Source organism: Anoplopoma fimbria, chromosome 3 (genome assembly GCF_027596085.1).
Source record: "Anoplopoma fimbria isolate UVic2021 breed Golden Eagle Sablefish chromosome 3, Afim_UVic_2022, whole genome shotgun sequence".
Classification (NCBI taxonomy): Eukaryota; Metazoa; Chordata; class Actinopteri; order Perciformes; family Anoplopomatidae; genus Anoplopoma; species Anoplopoma fimbria.
In genome coordinates, this window is record NC_072451.1 from 24,596,554 (window position 1) to 24,617,060 (window position 20,507).

Genomic DNA, 20,507 nt, shown 5'->3' on the forward strand with positions numbered 1-20,507 from the left:
TTGTAACTGGCCATGTTGTCTCAATTTATGGCCAAAAACCTCAGATTAATGGGCGACCTGGCTATGATTAAATACCACAAAGGGCGATATGTTTGATACCATGTACAATCTTGCAATATTACATATTATGCATTCGCAATACCCATTATTTTATTTTTTTTTCAAATAGTTTTAGTTTAGTGTCGTGTTCCTGGGTTAGGGTTAGTAGTACATTAATACATCCCTGATAAGTAGCTTATTTACAGCCATAACCCATATGATCAGACATCTTTTAATATAGTACTACACATTCACATTTTTTTCCAATAGTTATAGCTTAGCTTTAATTTAGTGAGATTAGGGAGGAACAAAAACATTTGCAGTTAGAAAATGAGTGCAACATGTGGGAATGCATGAGTGTGTGTTTTTAATCTATGTTTGGAAGAGAGAAAGACAGTGGCAGACAAAAATAAAATAATGGTACAGCTACTTTCTTTTGCCAAGCTGGAATCAAAAGAGTTTGCATGAAACAGCATCTAAGTCACAAAATGGCCTGGCTGCAGTTTTCTCATAAGTTGTACCTTGGTGGTTATGTAAACAAGGCTGCAGTTAATGTCAGCGTTTGTTTTGAGACTTTCTAAAGAAAACCTCAACTGGTTTGAGGGGAAACAACCTAAATAACATCTGTGCTGGCCTTCATGAGAAAACCATCCACTTTGTGGTTCCCAAACATGCACACACACACACACACACGCACACATGTTTGGCATGCTTTGCACACATGCAACTTAAGCACACACCTGTATGTCATTAACAGTGGTACTAAAGACTGGTTACCATGTTATCCTTTTAGGACTAAATAAATGTATAAAAATGTCGGCTACAACAGTATATTTTACTTAGCCACAGGGACAGCCAATGCAGTTAAATGCAATGTTAAAGACAGATGCAGTTAAATGTAGCTCTGTGTTTTTCCAACAGGGTAAGGAGCATTCAGTCGATGTGAGCAGATCAACCTCATTATGACAAAACTGGTCTCATGTCACAGATTCACTTGAGAAGCTCATACAGCACACCTGGGGAAAGATGGTGCATGTATTTGCCATGGAAGTGATCATATCACAGCTCTTCACAAAACATCAAACAATGTTTGGTTTGTTGCCTTTTAAAAAGTAGGACAAACGGAATGGAGGCAAAAAACATCAAGGTTGTACGATAAGGCACAAGACACACAAGAAAGCTATATTTAGTAGTATTCTATTTTCCTAACCCCCAAAGTGTGTACCCTCCTCTCTACCCACTCTTTCCTGGGCTCTCTCTTCTTCTTGACGATAACTTTGTAAATGGGTTACCCCCATGCAGCCACCCACGCATCAGGTACAGTATGAGAACCTGGGGCATCCTGTTATGACTTCTGGTTTCCTGTTTCCTGCGAAAAATACAGCCCCCTCTCTCTCTCACACACACATGCAAACACTCATATACTGCAACACTCATCACATACAGCAGGCCTGGGATCAGCTGCTGTAACACCCCATTCCAAACATATCAGTTTGAGTGTTTGTACTTATAATCCTGGCTAAAGTATTTGGGAGTGTATTCAAAATATAAACATCAAATTTATACTGGGGCATGCTTTCTCTTTTGGGATTATTCCCAACAAGACTCTATGTAATATGTTGTATATCACATACATTGACATTGTTGTGGCGAGTGTGCAGCCCTGTGAGAAGCTGCGGCATTGTGAGAAAGTAATTATGCTATAAGGTGACAAGAGCAGCTGTCTTGCCCCATTCTTCACAACATTTCATTTGTTTTTATTCCTTGTATACACATTCTCATTTCACATGCCAAGGAGGGAGGAAGACGTACAAGTGTCAAGGGACCACTGAAACAACGATAACAGCAGTGTGTGCTCATGTGTGAACTGTGGGTGCCCGTTCTCCAGAAATATGAAAATAACAGTGTTTGTGACACACAAAATGCTGCCACTGCACGCCCCCCCGCCAAGATACCTGAGCATCTCTCTCAACAGGGGTCAGCCACATCACTCATAATGAGCAGAAATCTCTCTTCCTTCCTGTGGTGGCTCTAGTCTGCCGTGCTGAATGCTCAGTGACGGTGTACATGGTTAATTGTCTTGGCACAAACTCATAGCCCCATTTTAGCCTTTTATGCTGTGGCTTCTGTTAGTGCTCAAACAGAATCATAACATACTCGTTTGTTACGTGCAATTCTTTTTTTATATATCAGTATTGGTTGGGCGCTGACGTCTTTTTTGTATTTGATGCGAGTTTAAAAGCATCAATGTTCAGTATTTTCTTCTGTTCAATAGGGCCTTTCCATTCTTTAGACCACTGACTCTTCTTTCTTGTTTTCTGCAAGCAAAAGCACAATAGCATCCTGTTCTTTTTTTCGTTTTTTAGCTCATCCTCCCCTCCCCCTTTCTTGCAGATTTGAATTCATTAGCAATCAAAGAGCCACTGACAAACGCCCAATCTTAATTACCCTCTCATTTGCATATTTGCATATTAATGACTGCAGACTTTGCTGTTTTTCTGCTGCAGTAGTCCCCCTCCCATCAACATTGCTCAGACTAGCCGCCCCACTGTGGTGGAAAAAACCTATCCTATCTGTTAATGTCCCGAGATGAGTCTCAATGAGCGTTGAAATGAAGATCAAATGACAATTGAGTGTCTTTGTGGTATTTTATTCCTGCAGGAAGAGGCATAGGTTTTACAGTCACACAGAGTCTGAAAAGAATGCACTCAAGAAAAAAGAGGCTGCACTCTCTGCTATATAAGCGGGGTAACAATGGCGGGGTGGTCAAGGCTATGTGGCAGTATCTGCAGACATTTCTGTCTTGTTACATCTGCTTGCTCCTAAGATAAGAAGTTGATGACCAGGCAGGCGTGAAGGTCAAAGAGAGACAAACAAGACCTTTGTATAGAGATGTTTTTTCTCAGCACCTGTCTTATTACACCACACACTGCCACACTACGTCTATTACCTCGAGGCCTCACATTCTCAGCCTGAAGTTGACAAGACAGTCAAGGGAAGACATTTCATTATTACTTCATACATAAGCCAAACAGATCATTGTGTTAGTAATATAAATGGAGGAGTAATATATTTGAGCAGGGCTTTAATTCACGGTCCTGCTTTTCATTTCAGTCGGCATAAGCATGGGTTAACTTGGTTGCAGCGATGTAGGCACAACACACTACATATACCGTACCGAGTATATTTTGATATTTTCTGTTTGGTAGTATACTTTTGTGAGTAATTGAACTAAAGTCTTCAGTGCAATTGAAGTGAGTGCTTCCCCCTTCTGGTGAAATGAGTGAAGTTATAGTCTGGCAAATGAAGATATCATCTTACATGGCATTTATTGACAATTCAGACTTTATAATGACAAATCTTTAAATTATTTTACCATAAAAAAACAAAACATCTTTATTGTTACCTTAAAGAGGAATAAGACAAATAGGACAAAAAGAAGGCGAAAGATGCCTCGATTCTGCCGCAGTACGGGATGCACTTCAACAGCAAATCACTGTCCTGTTGTTTATAGAACTGCAATATACATCAACATTGCTCAGACTAGCCGCCCCACTGTGGTGGGAAAAACCTATCCTATCTGTTAATGTCCCGAGATGAGTCTCAATGAGCGTTGAAATGAAGATCAAATGACAATTGAGTGTCTTTGTGGTATTTTATTCCTGCAGGAAGAGGCATAGGTTTTACAGTCACACCGAGTCTGAAAAGAATGCACTCAAGAAAAAAAAAAGAGGCTGCACTCTCTGCTATATAAGCGGGGTAACAATGGCGGGGTGGTCAAGGCTATGTGGCAGTATCTGCAGACATTTCTGTCTTGTTACATCTGCTTGCTCCTAAGATAAGAAGTTGATGATCAGGCAGGCGTGAAGGTCAAAGAGAGACAAACAAGACCTTTGTATAGAGATGTTTTTTCTCAGCACCTGTCTTACTGTTGCACATGAAGCGTACATACAGTACATTTTCATTACACCACACACTGCAACACTACGTCTTTCCATTAGCTCGAGGCCTCACATTTTCAGCCTGAAGTTGACAAGACAGTCAAGGGAAGACATTTCATTATTACTCCAGATGATCATTGTGTTAGTAATATAAATGGCGGAGTAATATATTTCAGCAGGGCTTTAATTCACGGTCCTGCTTTTCATTTCAGTCGGCATTAACTTGGTTGCAGCGATGTAGGCACAACACACTACATATACCGTACCAAGTATATTTTGATATTTTCTGTTTGGTAGCATACTTTTGTGAGTAATTGAACTAAAGTCTTCAGTGCAATTGAAGTGAGTGCGTCCCCCTTCTGGTGAAATGAGTGCATAAACAGTGAAGTTATAGTCTGGCAAATGAAGATATCATCTTACATGGCATTTATTGACAATTCAGACTTTATAATGACAAAGCTTTCAATGATTTTACCAAAAAAAAAAACATCTTTATTGTTACCTAAAAGAGGAATAAGACAAATAGGACAAAAAGAAGGAGAAAGATGACTCGATTCTGCCGCAGTACAGGATGCACTTCAATAGCAAATCACTGTCCTGTTGTTTATATTACTGCAAATACAATGCGCTAATCATTTGCTTCAAATGAGACTGCTCAGAGAGCCGGATGCAGCTTGCTCAAAAGATGAAAATAGTCTTGTTACAGTAGGTACTGTCCAGGGAAGAATCTCCAGTATTTTCAAAGGCAACCTCTGCCCCAGTGCAGCTAGTCTGAAGCTAATGGTAACACAACAAGCTGAGGATGCTGCTAAAAGTTAACAACTCTGACATGCAGAGGAAGCAGATGGTGCATTTAGGTTGTAACTTGTTTTTGGCTTTGACACAAGGGTCATGCTAAAATATATTAAACATTGTGCTTCAATCAAGACATCTCAAAACTTGTAGAACTCAGTCACATCACCAAATGCAAAATACATCCTAGAATCAATCACCTCTTGCTAACACAGACACACCTATGGTCAAACATAACCTGACATGTTTTCATAAAATAAATGCTTTTTTTTCTCATTTCTACATGTGTTTGCACAAAACAAATTCATATATAAATCTGCCTGTACACATGTACAGATGTATAACCATGATTGTAATAACTGGGATTAACACACTTGCGCTGTAGATACAGTGTATTTCCCAGCTTACTTGTCACTCGAGTTCATTTGATAGATGGAGACTTCAGAGGTTCACCTGAGGGAGGCCGCGGCAAACAGTCTGTATATGTGGGCGCCAGGTTTTAGGCAGCAGTTTATCCACGTTTTTACATGAACATACTGTGTGCATGAGAGAGTGTGTTCAGTCTGCAGTGCGCGTTGGACTGGTTGGTTGGTTCAGCCCCATGGTTTTACAAAGCCAGCCAGCAAAGTCTACCTCCTCCACCTCAGCCCGCTTGATAAACATATGGTTCTGTAACAAAACATACAATCAATACAAATACCATACTTGATATTAAAAACTCTATCATACAACAGAACTAAGTTTTCTGCTGGTGACATTCACTTTTAGTGCGTAAGAATATAAGACTTGCAATCACAAAATGTAACAGAGTTAACCTCAGTCTGTGATCTAGACCTTGAAGCTGTCAGATATTGCCCATTTCAAGGAAAAATGTGGGAGCATAAATTCAAACTTAAGCCAGAGTCTAACTAAGGACACTCACCGTCAACATTTTCAGGTCAGCCCTGTCTGCTGGATTTTTGATGAGACTGAAAATGATAGAGGAGAGAGGAATCTTTCAGAGAGAGCTTTTTACCCATGAATAAAATAAAAAAAAGACGACATGTATGATAAACGGACAAATTATCTGTTTTCCAGGCTAAAATGTTGTCTCACCACTTTGTCACAAAGTCCTGGAAGTCAGAGGTGAATACGCCATGTGGTAGTTTGGGAGGAGGCTGAAATACAGGAGAAAGTTGAATGAACATGTCAACTACCTGATTTTGCAAGGATGACTGTAAATACTTTATGGAACCAGGGAACAGTTTTTAATTGTTCTCTGGAACACTTCTTACCTCATTTACTATGTAGTCTAGTAGTTCAAAGATGGCCATGGCCGGACCCTGACCTGGAAAGAGAGGTGGGGTAAACTGTGTTTTATATTCAATATGTCAAGTAAGACTGCTGTTAAGACACAATTTTATTTGCCTTAATTACACATTCAAGCGGCAACAAAATCCTGATTTCCATAATGATCGAGCACATGGAATATTATTTATATATATATATATATATATATATATAAAATATATGGAATATTTAAATGTAACTTAATAAATAATTATTTTACTTATTTTGCAATAAACCTGATTCCAATGGCAGGAATATTATTTTCTTACAATAGGAACAGACCAATTGAGACTCAAAGGAAACTTTAATTGCAAACACTGAAGTAATTACGGACTTCGCATAGTGCGCGTGGTAGCAATCACAATTTGTCACAAATATCGTTGATTAAGCACTATTAACATGCCTAAGGATTTAACAAGGAATGGCCATTTATATTTTTAAATGCTTTAGAAACCGAAGGTCTTAAAAAAAATAAAAATAATCTGCATTTGAGTTATTATTATGCCAGCCAAATCAAATTGTTTACAAGATATTAAACCTTTGCTTTCTTTATAATGCATTTATTACTTGACTGTTTTCTTAACAGGGCTTGTATAAAATCAATACAGTAGTCCATGAATATAAGATATATTATATGGATGTCTGTTTTTCCCGCTTTGCCGATTACAATCGTCGCCTTCTTGCATCTTCACAGTACATTTTGTTCGTACGCCTCCGCTATGCTCTACAGTGCCACGTAAGCGTATAAGCAAAGCTTAAACTCTCCCTCGTGGCATTCAGCGATCACAGACTGGCCAAGTTGGTGTACCTTAGTGCTTAATTTACTTAGGTTGCATTATTTCCCATGATGCCACCCAGAGCTGCATGAATGCAAAGTTACCTACTACAATTTAAAATAGCCATTTTACACAGTTGTGTGTTGCTCACCGCTGGCTGGTCTACCCGATAGTCTAGGTCTGGGTGAAGTGCTCAGCCTCTGTCCTTCACTACCACCCAAGATTGGACGTCCAAATATGGCCTCCAGTTCTTTAGCATCTGGAGGAGGGATGGGGTAGCGTCCGATGGACAACTCCACAAGGGACAGCCCCATACTCCACACATCTGACTGCACAGAATAGTGGGTTCCCTGCAATCTCTCCGGCTAAACAGCAAACAAGAAAAACACTAATTTCAACAAAATAAACAATTACATTTTATCAACAAATATAGGGAACTGTTGCTCACTGCACAAAGTCTTAAATGATCTGAAATTGAAAGGCAGTGTTATTGTTTATTTGTATTGCAGCAAAGTGAAGGAACTTAAATTAGTTGATCTTTTCATGCATAATTCAGAGAAGGACCAACATACCGACATATAGGATCTTGTGCCAACAAAGGAATTGGCCATAGAGTCTATGAGCTGCCCGCTTACACCGAAGTCACACAACTTGATCTCCCCCCGCGAGTTCACTAGTATGTTTGAAGGCTTCACATCTGGGGGTTCAAAAGGGATTAAAAAAACAGAACCTAACTGGATATCTACAACAGAATGCAGTGAAGAGAGACTATCTTTACCAACCATTGTACAGACTACAACCCTGATATGAACATAAAGGTTAAGATTTAGACTGTTATTATCTTTGGCATGTGACCATGTATAGGACCAGTTTAATTCATGTTTTAACAAAATACAATGCACTTTGCTATATGTGTTATATGCCCTACAGATGAAATACAAGAATAAGTAATTAATCCCTTGAAAGAAAGAAAGAAAGAAAATAAAAATTGTACCTCTATGCATGATTTGATGTTTTTCTCTTAGGTACACAAGGCCTCTCAAAACCTGTTTCAAAAAAGGGGAGAAATTACACAAGTCAATAATCATAAATAACCTTAGTGTGAAAATAACAGTTTGAAACAAGCTTAAAACCCATCCAGGCCCATGGTGTTTTAAACTTACATTATTGGCATTAATACAACAATGGTAACATCACATAACATTCCAAATGTAGACGATCACCATACACTTACAGCAATGCTGACTTTGCCCAGAATCTCTTCAGGGATCCTCTTTGCTTCTTTCAGCACCTGGTCCAGAGATCCACCATCCTGCACAATAAAGCGAGACAACAAAAAATACAACAGTCATTATACAAATCTATAAAAAGCATATCCTGTCAAAAATGGTATTGAAAAGGATCACATCTTTACCATTATTGTTACGTGCACATTTACTGAATAAACACAAGTCTTCTGTGGAACATATACAGGTCTGATACAGTAATGTAATGTCATTATTATACATTTGTTTTACCATAATTTATTTTAATTTTTTTTGAAAAATGAAAAAAAAAAAAAAAAAAAAAAAAAAAAAAGAATAGTCACACTCTACATAATTTCACCCTAGATCAAGGAAAATGTTATATTAGCATTAGAACTGTTTATCGATTGCTTTGTATTAACTTAAACACCAGACTGACACATATACATATAGAAAGGTCAGTGAGGATCTAGTGTTTTTTCCTTGATTCGATGTCACAATCTTTGAAATAAGCAAAAATAGCAATCTTGGAGCCCAAGTCAGTTAAAGGTTTTCTGTAACTGACCTTCAGTAGGGGTACATAAGATGAAATAGTGCAAAGGGACAAGATAAGATAATATCCCTCTGGGGATGAATTGATCAATACAGAAATACCGCTAATACCTTAACCGGCTACCCCTACACGCAGTCACTTCCTCCAATTTTCTCACCATGTGCTCCATGCAGATGCTGATCTCTCCATCGCTGTAAAATGCTCCATAGAAGCCCACAATGTAGGGAGAGTTGCACTCATGCAGCACCTGAAGCTCTCGGATGATTTGGTTTCTGAATGCAGGTTTAATTTCAAGACGAATAAGCTGTACAGAAAAGAGAATTTTTATAGATCAAAGATGTTTTATGGTATGAGCAGTTGGTACAAGATCAACATTTTATTACCCGGTTCAGCATGACTTTTTGTACCACTACAGAAATTTGATCACATTTATATCACAAGTATAATTTGTAGCTCACCTTTCTGGCCATGATTATTCCTGAAGATTTGTGGCATTCCTTGTTGACAACTCCTCCATTGCCTGCTCCCAGCTCACAGACACGATGGAAGTCGTCATCTCGCAACTCGCCCACTTTGGCCTTTTGGGTAAGGAAAGCTTCCAACCTTTTCTTCTGTTGTTCATCCAGGTCCAACTCTTCCAATATTCTTTTAAGTGCCTCTAAATTGGCCCTCAGAAAAAAAATATATAGAACAGGAATAAAGCATCTTTCACACAGAGGACTGAAATATTAGGAATATACAGTTAATAAGTAAATCAGTCTGGTCAGTAAAATAACTTACTCAGACTCAACATCAATGTTGGTGGAGGTGGGCAACCCGTCCCATGCAGGAGCAATGTTTAAGGGCACTGGTCTCTTTTTAGGAGCCATGTTCACTGATGGATAAACTTCGTGTTGGGCTTAAGTGACTATTTTCTCCTGATCACATCTGATAATTTACCAGCTTTCTGACCTGGAAATGACTTTTAAGCAAAGAAATGCTATTTATGATTAAGATCAAATGTGACTTTCCGTACAAACGTTTGGATAAATAAGTTTTAAACAGGTATTATCTTTAAGATGCTGTCTGGACTAACTATCCTGTAAAGGGACCTGTCAGTCACTAAGTGGGACAGTTAACAAAAGGTAAATGTGACATAAGTATTGGGTTCAAAACACTGGACTGATCCACTCAGTAAATGACTACAGAAGTGAGGCATTTACATTAAGGTTAGCCAGATTACAGTAACGTTAGCTAGCTTGCTAGGTTAGTTGTTATGAATGACGTCTCTCACACTGGTAAGCACTTTGCTATTATCATGGCCACTGCACTCAATTGAAATATGTGAACTTTAAAAATCACTCTCTGCCGAACTAGCTACGAAATAACAGCAAACTAGACGTGTGAGAGCCAGCCACAGCGGAACTTCACGTTAGCTTCACCTGCTAGCTAGTTAGCTAGCTTTAGCAATGATAGTAGCACATTCAACGATAGCCGACAGCAGGGGGTCGTTTCCCTTCACTGACGCCGTGCCAGCCTCGTTGTTTAAGTCACCAGCCTAACGGGACTGTAGCAGAGGTGGTGTAATCATCCGTGGTTCCCTCCAGCAGGTATGTGGTCCCAGCATCAGCAGCGGAAATCGGGTGGAGGCGCAGTACGGTGGCCGGGAAGCGCAGTACGGTGGCCGGGAAGCATCCGCACACACACTAATGTTTTCTAATCGCGTAATCTGCCTCTGATTGGTTTAGCATCATATTTACCTTAACCTTAACCAATCTCACTCATCCTGACACAACCTAACCAATCAAACAATCGATAGCAATGATTACTAGCCAATGCTGGGCAGAGTAGGGAGAAGTTTCCCTTTCAAAGCTTTCTTCCAAAAAAAAAAAGCGTTTTTCTGCCAGTGATGCTCTTAGGTTTAAGCAATACACCAGATATGTTTAGAAAAATATCATGATTTGAATTAAAGTAAACCCTTTCTGGCAGAAAGCCCTGAAGGCAAACTTCGTCCATTTGCCATCCTATGAAAAATTGAGGAATTTGGGATTATGTAATGGCCTAACTCTTAAGATAAGATAAGATAAGATAAGATAAGATAATCCTTTATTAGTCCCGCAGCGGGGACATTTGCAGGCTTACAGCAGCAGAGAGTAAAGTGCACACAAGAGAAAAAATGAAAAAGAAAAAAAATAAAAAAAAATGTATTATAAATAAGCAATTTAAAAAAACCAGTAGAAAAAACAACAATAACTGAAATATTATATTTACAGACAGAAAAGAAACCCAACTATTTTAACTTTTTTAACTATTATTGCACAGTGTAATGTGTAATGTATTGCACAGGTTTTTATTGTCATGTTATTATTGTCATGTGTCATGTGGTCTGCTGGGAGCAGAGCTGGTTGTGTAGTCTGACAGCAGCAGGAAGGAAGGACCTGCAGTACCTCTCCTTCACACACCGGGGGTGAAGCAGCCGGTGCTGAAGGAGCTGACACCCTGCCAGGGTGTCCCGCATGGGGTGGGAGGTGTTGTTCATCAGGGATGACAGCTTGGCCATCATCCTCCTGTCTCCCACCACCTCCACCGTATCCAGTGGACACCCCAGCACACTGCTGGCTTTCCTGACAAGCTTGTTCAGTCTCTTCCTGTCAGCTGTCGAGATGCTGCTGCTCCAGCAGACCACTGCATAAAAGATGGCTGATGCCACCACAGAGTTGAAAAAGGTCTTCAGGAGTGCTCCCTGCACTCCAAAGGACCTCAGTCTCCTCAGCAGATACAGTCTGCTCTGACCCTTTTTGTAAAGTGCCTTTGAATGATTAGTCCAGTCCAGTTTATTGTTCAAGTGATAAAATAAAACAAAAAACATTACAACTCGAATAATGTTTAGCCTATATTTGCTATATTTTGCTGTTGGGCCCCATCCACCTCTACCTACGGCTCTCAGTGCATTGTGAATGTATCATGTAACAAGTTCCTGTTTGAAACGGTACCAACAGTCAATGCATGACCAAAGTTAAAGATAAATGGTTCAACCAGTGTTATTTTAACAGAATAATGATTTCTGATGCGAGGTTAAATATTATTCCAATCATTTGTGGTATTGTTATTAAACAGTCTTTAGTTATAGCACCGTGACAGCACAATATTTACCATAATGAAAAAGACATTACATCTACATTTTGACACAGGACTCCTCTTTAAAACATAGGATTATAATGTAGGGTGTAATATGGGCCTACTTTGGTTTGGCAAATCCTGTAGGAATTATGGAATTAATCAAATTACTAAAACCAATTGGCATGCAGCCTCCTTTTTGGACTATTTGGAGCCTCGTGGAAGTTGCCTGCTTTGACGTGCTGGTAATCCGGCTGTGGTACAATTATCTGGTGCGATAGCTATGAATTCTGAACATCTTGAAAAAATACTTCTCGGCTACCCTTGTTAATAAAATAGTCTTTGCATATAGTGCATATAATGCTCAACAGGAATTCACTACTATTGTTGTTCTTCTGTGTGTTTGTGTCTGTGTGTGTGTGTGTGTGTGTGTGTGTGTGTGTGTGCGCGTGTAGCATGAAGGGACAACAACAGCATTTAGTTGTACAATGACATTAAATTAACCCTGAACCCTTGATCCTTGAAGTCTGGATTTTCAAAAAGAAACTATAGTTTCAGAAAATATTACACAGCTACCAGCTACCTTTATGTATAAACAATGATACAAATCTTTTCAAGATGACATAAACGTAACTGATGTAGCTTAATCTGTACTTTGTAAAAGCTCAGAAGTTCCCTCCCATAAACAACATAAATGTCAGCCCAACACGTCAGAAAACAAGGAACTGCTTTTGTGTGTCTATTCACTACACTCGTGCTGTGTGCTTTTCTTTCAGCAGAGGGTGCTCTTGCTCATTTCTTTACAGCCTTCAGAGTTGTATCTGACTGGGTTTAGCATGGATGTATTAAAACCCAGCCTCTAACAATGTTTCTGAATGATGTATCAATGCAATTCCAGCAAATATTGAAACAATAATGGGTGTAAATGAAATATGTGCAGAGCCACATGTACGTGTTCACATAACCAGTGCTGTTTACTTTCTTGCTGCACCATGACAAGAGAATGGTTGCATCAAAACTCCCAAACAAAATGATACTAAAGAATCTTAAAATGAAGAAAGGACAAAGATTTTTGGTACGCATCAACTTTAAGATGTCTCGTGTTTATATATGCATTGGCAATTACTCAACTTTGTTCAGTGTGGTCATAGAATGAGTAAACACGTTGACGGCAACAAAAGTATACATACATAGTTATTGTTCAACCCACTATCTAGTCCGGTCTTTCTTTAACTTTGATTTTGAGTCAAGATCTGGAGGAACCAAAGGCCTCTGTCTCTCGCTCTCATACCATTTTATTACGTACACATTTTTCAAGAAGATTATCAACATGTTAAACCTTAAAGCGGCTGCACGGTGGTGTAGTGGTTAGCACTGTCGCCTCACAGCAAGAGGGGCCGGGGTTCAATTCCCGGGCTGGACAACCTTCTGTGTGGAGTTTGCATGTTCTCCCCGTGTCAGCGTGGGTTCTCTGGCTTCCTCCCACAGTCCAAAGACATGCAGCTTAGGTGCATTGAAGACTCTAAATTGCCCGTAGGTGTGGATGTGAGTGTGAGTGGTTGTTTGTCTCTATATGTCAGCCCTGCGACAGACTGGCGACCTGTCCAGGGTGAACCCTGCCTTCGCCCATTGACAGCTGAGATAGGCTCCAGCACCCCTGCGACCCTTAACTGGATAAGCAGGTTACGGAAAATGGATGGATAAACCTTAAAGCAGATGGGCTAGAGCAGCAGAAGACTAAACCGGGTGCCACTCCTGTAGCCTGCTGAGCCTGCTGAGCCTGTTGGCCTTGCGACCCGGCCCTGGATACGCAGAAGATAATTGATGGATGGATGGGAAAATGTTGCCTCCTCTGATGAGTCTTGATTATGCTGCAACAATCAGATGGTAGGGTCTGAATTTGGTGAAAAACAACAGAGAGCATGGATCCATCCTGATTGTATCAACGGTTCAGGCTGCTGCCGGTGATGGTGTAATGGCCTGGGGGATATTTTGTTGGCACATTTTGGGCCCTCAGTACCAATTGAGTATTGTTTAAACGCCACAGCCTACTTAAGGATTGTTGCTGACCCTGACCATCTAATATAGGCGACTTCCAGCAGCAAAACGCGCCATGTCACAAAGCTCAAATCATCTCGAATTGGTTTCATGAACATGGAACTGAGTTGACTGAACTCAAATAGCCTCCAAAGTCACCAGAACCCAATCCAATAGAGCACCTTTGGGAATGTGGCGCAAAGGGGCTCTGTCGGTTCAAAGGGGACCAGAATGTGCCAAGAAATATGATGAATAAATAGGATGGGTCAATGCTCATACAAATTCTGACCATACCATCTGAATGTCGCTGCAGGAATCAAGACAAGGTAACTTTTTTCAAAACTTCTTCAAATTGTCCAATTTTGGAGCTCTAGGGCCAACTGAAGCCTTAGCTTCCTGTTTTCGGCCTACAGGAGTGGCACCAATGACTAATACTTAAACCAGCCCATCTGGCACCAAAACCATTCAACGTTCAAGTCACCTACAGTACATGTGTAAATAATTGGGCTGGGGTGTATAACATTTTTGATGACTGCATACTGGGAGAAATTCGTTTATTCAGTCAATAAATGTCTACACAATATCCCACCAAAAACATAAAACACACTATTTCACCTCCTTTTCCATGAAAATTTCATAAAATAATGATTGCTTATTTCAAAGAGTTACTAATGACACATGATTTGTATAATTTCATGTCTGGGAAAAATTTGGGATTAAATGGGTTAAGAGGAGTTCTTCCTGTGTCTTTTGACAATATGTTTGGTCATACGGAAAAGAAGTGAGCAACACCATGTTCTGTTATTGTGGAAAATGACGCTTCACAATAAAAAATGTTTAAAGTGAGAACTGGATTCCGCGCTGGAGGCGAGGCTCTGTTCACTCCTATGAAAGCTGTTTAGTAACGCACAAAGCAAAAAAAGTATTTTTGATCCAAATGGATTCAGGTGGCGGACGACAAAGTTGTAATGATTGGCCACTATGTAACATTTGCTTCAAAGTCCGGCTCTTCTCCTGGGGGCTGTGGCTGTGTCCTATGGCAGCATCTTTAAGATACAAAGAGAAACAAAGTATTCTCAGAGAGAGAAGAACTGTTCGAATGCACATTGTCACAAACTAAGATTAAACTGTCATTCAGTTTGGGGAAAAAAAACATTTTGCCTCCATTGTGTATACCTATTTCTAACAAATGCTCTTTATTTGAAATCATCACCATCTCTATCACTGAAAATGCTGCTCCAGTCTTGCTCTTGATGCAGTTATAGCAGGAATAAAGTTATACAAAATCCCACTTAGGTCACAAGATTTAACTGTGTCCGTTTTCATAGAATTGCTATCTGTTAATCATCACACACACACACACACACACACACACACACACACACACACACACACACACACACACACACACACACACACACACACACACACACACACACACACACACACACACACACACACACACACACACACCAAAATACCCTCTGATGGGTTTGGCCTGTCTGATGAGTTCAGGAAGTTTGCTGTTTCTGGTGTCTGGCAGCAACATGGTAACAGCAGCAGCCATGATGCTGATTGTGCCAAAAACAATGTATGGCAAGATCTTGCTGTATACACCTGCAGACAGAATAAATAGCACTTGAATTAAAATCGATCTGATCTGTTTAGTCTCATGGGTTACAGTCACAGGCCTTTTTCACAGAAGAATTGTTGACATGTGACTGTCACAGTCTTTACTGGGACACTTGAGGAAAACAGAGCCATTTCATCGACGCATATGCTTTTACTACTGTGAATAGTAAAAGTAAAGAAACTTAACTTGACACACACAGGTGTAATAAATAACATAGGAATTGCATTAGCCCCACTTGACAGACTTTCTCATCAAGCAAACAAATCAAGCAAATGTAAAATGTAGGGAGAGCTTTTTGTCTTGTACTGTAAAGAATAAGTGACTACTGTGTTGTTACTTATTGGCTCTTGCATCACTGGGCAAGATTAAGCCTAGGATCCTTCTCATATGGTGCTAACCTATCCAAAATGTCACCAGACGCCTAATTGTATGGTGCTTTTAATGTTGTGAACAAAATCCTAAAAGCTTTGAAGCTACAAAAATAATCATATCTTTTATATAAAGTCTGTTATTAAAACTGCGAACTGACAACAAAGATATTTTAAGGGAAGTTAAGTTTTCCACCGAAAGCTGCCGATAGTATTCCTTTGATTTTTTGGGGGTATTTGTAATTTAAAGGGACACTCCACCTCATTGGTTTTAGACATTAGCATGTGATGTTTAAAAATATCTTGTAAGTCCCTAAACCTTGTGAAAGAAGGATAAATTGCTGCAGTAAAGTGAAGTAAAGTCTGTTCACTCAAGTGTATTAATATCATCTACAGTGAGTCATTCACTATCTCAAAATAATATGGTTTCAACAGCGTGCCCAAATACAACAACAACAACAGAAAGACCCCCAAAACACTTACCCATGTAGATCACATAGGGACAAATGATGGTGCCTACGTGTGCAGCTGTGGAGGCGATCCCAAAGCCCATGCTCCTGACCACAGTGGGGATCAGCTCAGTGAAAAACAGAAAGACCAAGCCATAAGTAGCAGACACACCAATCTTTCCCATCAAGGCTAACACCTGGAGCATGACATGCATGTCTGAGAAAAACAAACAAGATCATTAGACAAGGCATATACAATCTTACACATGCATAGTGTCTTCTGGTACTTTCAGGGATGCCTGATTCAGTCAATACTGCACAGAGCATACAGACCATCAGGCACCAGCTTGATAGTCAGAAGCAGGATGCCACTGAACGTCAGACTGGAGAAGATGATCACAGGTCTTGGCACATGGTCAACCAGCAACCAATTGGCTCCATACACCACAATGTCAATGGCTGCTGAAATGAAGCAGTTGAGGTAGACATCTCCATTCATGTTACTAGTATTGAGAGAAAGACCATTGTAGACCATGGCAGTGGACATCCTGCAGAAAGACAAATTCAAGACTGGATAAAGTTGATGGCAGTGTGTTTAAATACTACATTGATCTCAAAAGTCCTTTTTACTTTGACGGAGCCATATGGTGCCGTATAGCTCAGATTGACACCAATTTGCTTTCTAATTTTAGTTTAATTATTTAAGGGGCAGTTTAATCTTTTTTTTCCTCGATTTGTTTTTGATATCAAAGACAAAAAGTTGGAACATGATTTGGAACATGCTGTTATTCTCAAATCAATTTACATCAGACAACAACTAAATCTAAACTATTAATATTTTCTGATACAATTAAAACATAATCACAGGCGTAAAACCCTTTACATTAAGACAAACTTTTTTTATGTAATTAAATCAAGTTTTCTAAACTCTCCAATTGAACACATCCTAACTGCTACTGATCTTGGTTAGCATCCTTTTCTTAACTAAACTTGTTTGCAATATATTCTGAGGGACTCCACTTAATATTTATTTATCTTTTTCAAGTTAAGGGCGGCAGTCTGGCAAACAGAGTGATAAGTATTTATTTGTCAAACCTAACCGTATCTTTACAAATTACATAAGTATAGAATAAAGTGTACGCACAATCGTATTAAGGAAAGTAAGGATCAAAGAAAATAAGTCATGTTACCATATTAAAACACTCAGAATTGTAATATTCCTTATGTTAGGGGTGCGTATCAGGTCCAGATAAGTGTATGTCTGCTGCTCTTCACCTTTATTCTGCTGAATTAGACATATATGAAAAGAATCAGAACAGTCACATTGCATACAGTGCAATGTAATTCTTGTCAAAAGTACCACCTGACTAACGGCTATATTTCATACTGGAGCACGTGTTCCACAGCATGAGGAGTAAAAATGTAATAAATACCATTAGCTCCAAGTACTCATCAGCCCTGAATATGACCTCAGGAGCAGGGACTCTGTTCCTTTTGGCAGCAACGCGTATGACGAGCTCAGCCTCCTCCACACGTCCTTTCTGCAGAAGCCAACGGGGAGACTCAGGAATCACCCTTAACACAGAGAGAGGGACCGAATTTCAGTGATCTTTGGCAGGTAGTTAAAGGAATTAAATACTTCAAGAATTGTCTTTGGTAATGCATTGGCTATATGTCACAGAGAACATTGGAGTATGGACACAGTTTTATGATGACAGAGAGGAAGCAAAAATGGTCCGCTTACTAAAAGTGATAACAGTCTCATCACTTGTGAATTGATTCTGACTGAACTTTGGTTTTGATAAACTAGTTTCATGTGGTTGCAAAAAGTGGTGATGGTAGACCATTATTTTGAGGAATTTTGATTTATCAAATTTGATTTTTTTCTTTTCAAAACATCCTAGGTCGATTCTGTGTTTTTTTGTTCTCCTTTTATGAGATTTTAGGATAATCAAATAAAGTTACAAGCAATACAACAAGCATCTGGACCACTCAGTCATTATGTTATTGGACACAGTAGGTAAAAGGGGAATTCAAATCTAAGTCCTGACATAGGACATACCATTGAACTATTATATTCATCAGCCAACATTCATCAGACTTACCACCAAGTTGGAATAAATAGGAAGCCGGGGATGGCAGAGGCAACCAGCAGCATTCTCCAGCCTCGTATGAAGTAGGCAACCAGCGGCAACAAGGCATATCCAACCCCAAAACCTAGACTGTGACCCAGCAGAGCGAAGTTCATCCTGGCAGGCTGGCTCAGCATCTCAGACCCTAACCAACAAGAGGATTTGAAGCATGGCGTTAATATGAGACAGTACAGGATATTTGGAATCAAATTAATACAACAAATTGTGAAAACTATCTATTTAGTTCATTGCTTCCTTAACCGGCTTGAGCTCAAGGCAATGAGATTGTACAGCTCGCCTCATAGGAAAACTATAAGAGCACAAGTAAGCTGCTTTGTCACAGGAAGATGTTGATGAAGATAAAAAAAGACAGGGACTCTTTTGAGACCAATAGAAGTGCATTTGCTGCCTCACCCAGTACGATTGACCCAACATAATTAGAGAAGCCAAGTCCTCTCAGAGCGTTGATGATACAGAACATGACCCAATTGACGGAGGAGGCCTGGACCAAGGGAGTGACTGTTAGTAAGGCCATGGTGAAGAAAAACGCCGGCCTCCTGCCAAACCTGTAGGACGATGCACAGGAACATGAAATGAACAGGGTACTTGTAATTTGTGAGTGTACACAATCACACCGAGTGTGAGACATGTTTTATGTGATGAGCTGGCTCTTCTTTCCTTTCTTGTCCTTTCAGTCCCTTGTTTTGTTTTTTTTGACTGTTTGATTTTTGCTGCTAGCACCGATTGCACATTGTCACAAACTAAGATTAAACTGTCATTCAGTTTGGGGAAAAAAAACATTTTGCCTCCATTGTGTATACATATTTCTAACAAATGCTCTTTATTTGAAATCATCACCATCTCTATCATCTCTAAGTGGCAAAACGGTAGTAAAACAACAAAGTAAAAAATGTATTTTCTTAATAAGAGCTAATTAATTAGTCAATTAATCAATGAGTTCGCCTCGAAAGTGGACGAGAGCAGGCGGCAGCAGCAGGGGGCGTTGAAAATTTGTAGGCTACCTGTAGTTTGCAGACTACGTTTGGGTTATATGGCGTGTCCATCAGTGACAATTGTGCTCTCCTTTTAAAAGGTTTCCTAATGTCACAATTTACAGAGGCAGCCAATCAAATCAAGCAAGAGGTGGGCTTTTGCACTTTACCACTGACTTCCTGTTTTATGCCGGTAGACGTGGTAGGAACGGACATAGTATTAACCATAGTTAATGAAGATGAACTATAAAACATCCCTTCATCCTCATTCAAAAACAGAGCAACAGCAAGGGCTTAATGGGCTTAAAACTAAGAACAAATAAATAGATAAAAAAATATATATTTAGATTATTATTATTATCTTTATTATTACAACACAGAACAGTACTTACCGATCTGAGAGTTGACCACTCATAATGCATCCAATCAGGACTCCTACAAAGTACATGGAGGAGGAAAAAGGGACCTTCCATGCATTGTCACACACCAGATCCCACTGGAATTAACAGAGAGAGGACATTTGCAGCAAGACCCACACAATAGAGGATTCTGACATTGAAGTTAATTCTAATCTTAAATAATCTAATCCAAACATTTAAAAAAAAGGATTTAGCTGACCTCGAGTGTCAGAAAGCCGCTATGTATACCTATAGTAATATTAACATGTTTTTAAGTTAAAGGAAGACACCAGTCATCTTCATGGACAAAGGATTTAGGCCAACATCAAATTATTTAGCATAACCATCATTCTTAAAAATATACCTCAGACACAATAGTGGCGCTGTATCTCTCAGTGCTAAAGACCCATCCATCCAGACATTGCTCCGTGTCATTGCTTGGTCTCGCTGTCTCCGTCCAGTTTGGGTTCAGTTTGTACCGGGAACAACTGTTGGGTCCGATCCACTTGCTCAGCTCGTGGAAGGGAACCTCCACATCTGTGCGCGTGGAGTTGATCGATACTTTGCAGTGGTGCTCGGGTGTATCCGAGACGAAAACCACGATCATTCCCGTGTATCCGCAAACAACTGCGCTTAAAGTGAGCAGGACAATTATTAGAATTTGAGAGAAGCCATAGACGCCCAGGAAAGAAGTCATTTCATCGAAGTCTTTTCCACCCAACATGACT

The 20,507-nt window shown here is 39.7% G+C and overlaps 2 protein-coding genes across 2 annotated transcripts; both read right to left on the bottom strand.

Annotated features, from left to right (window-relative positions):
• Positions 1–3,677: 3,677 nt before the first annotated feature.
• Positions 3,678–10,363, bottom strand: map2k2b (mitogen-activated protein kinase kinase 2b). Its single transcript, XM_054624228.1, has 12 exons — positions 9,948–10,363; positions 9,455–9,635; positions 9,133–9,343; positions 8,832–8,978; positions 8,112–8,189; positions 7,872–7,923; positions 7,450–7,574; positions 7,029–7,242; positions 6,047–6,099; positions 5,868–5,929; positions 5,695–5,740; positions 3,678–5,441 (listed from the first exon to the last, which is right to left on the bottom strand). The coding sequence occupies exons 2-12, from the start codon at positions 9,541–9,543 to the stop codon at positions 5,331–5,333; spliced, it is 1,188 nt and encodes a 395-aa protein (XP_054480203.1). The 5' UTR covers positions 9,544–9,635; positions 9,948–10,363; the 3' UTR covers positions 3,678–5,330.
• A 4,423-nt stretch (positions 10,364–14,786) lies between these two features.
• LOC129089350 (organic cation/carnitine transporter 2-like) lies at positions 14,787–20,503 on the bottom strand. The gene is made up of 10 exons (XM_054596762.1): positions 20,144–20,503; positions 19,774–19,877; positions 18,804–18,955; positions 18,363–18,534; positions 17,691–17,832; positions 17,448–17,524; positions 16,591–16,805; positions 16,292–16,474; positions 15,289–15,424; positions 14,787–14,853 (listed from the first exon to the last, which is right to left on the bottom strand). Exons 1-10 carry the CDS (start codon positions 20,501–20,503, stop codon positions 14,787–14,789), a joined length of 1,608 nt encoding a protein of 535 aa, XP_054452737.1.
• Positions 20,504–20,507: the final 4 nt, after the last annotated feature.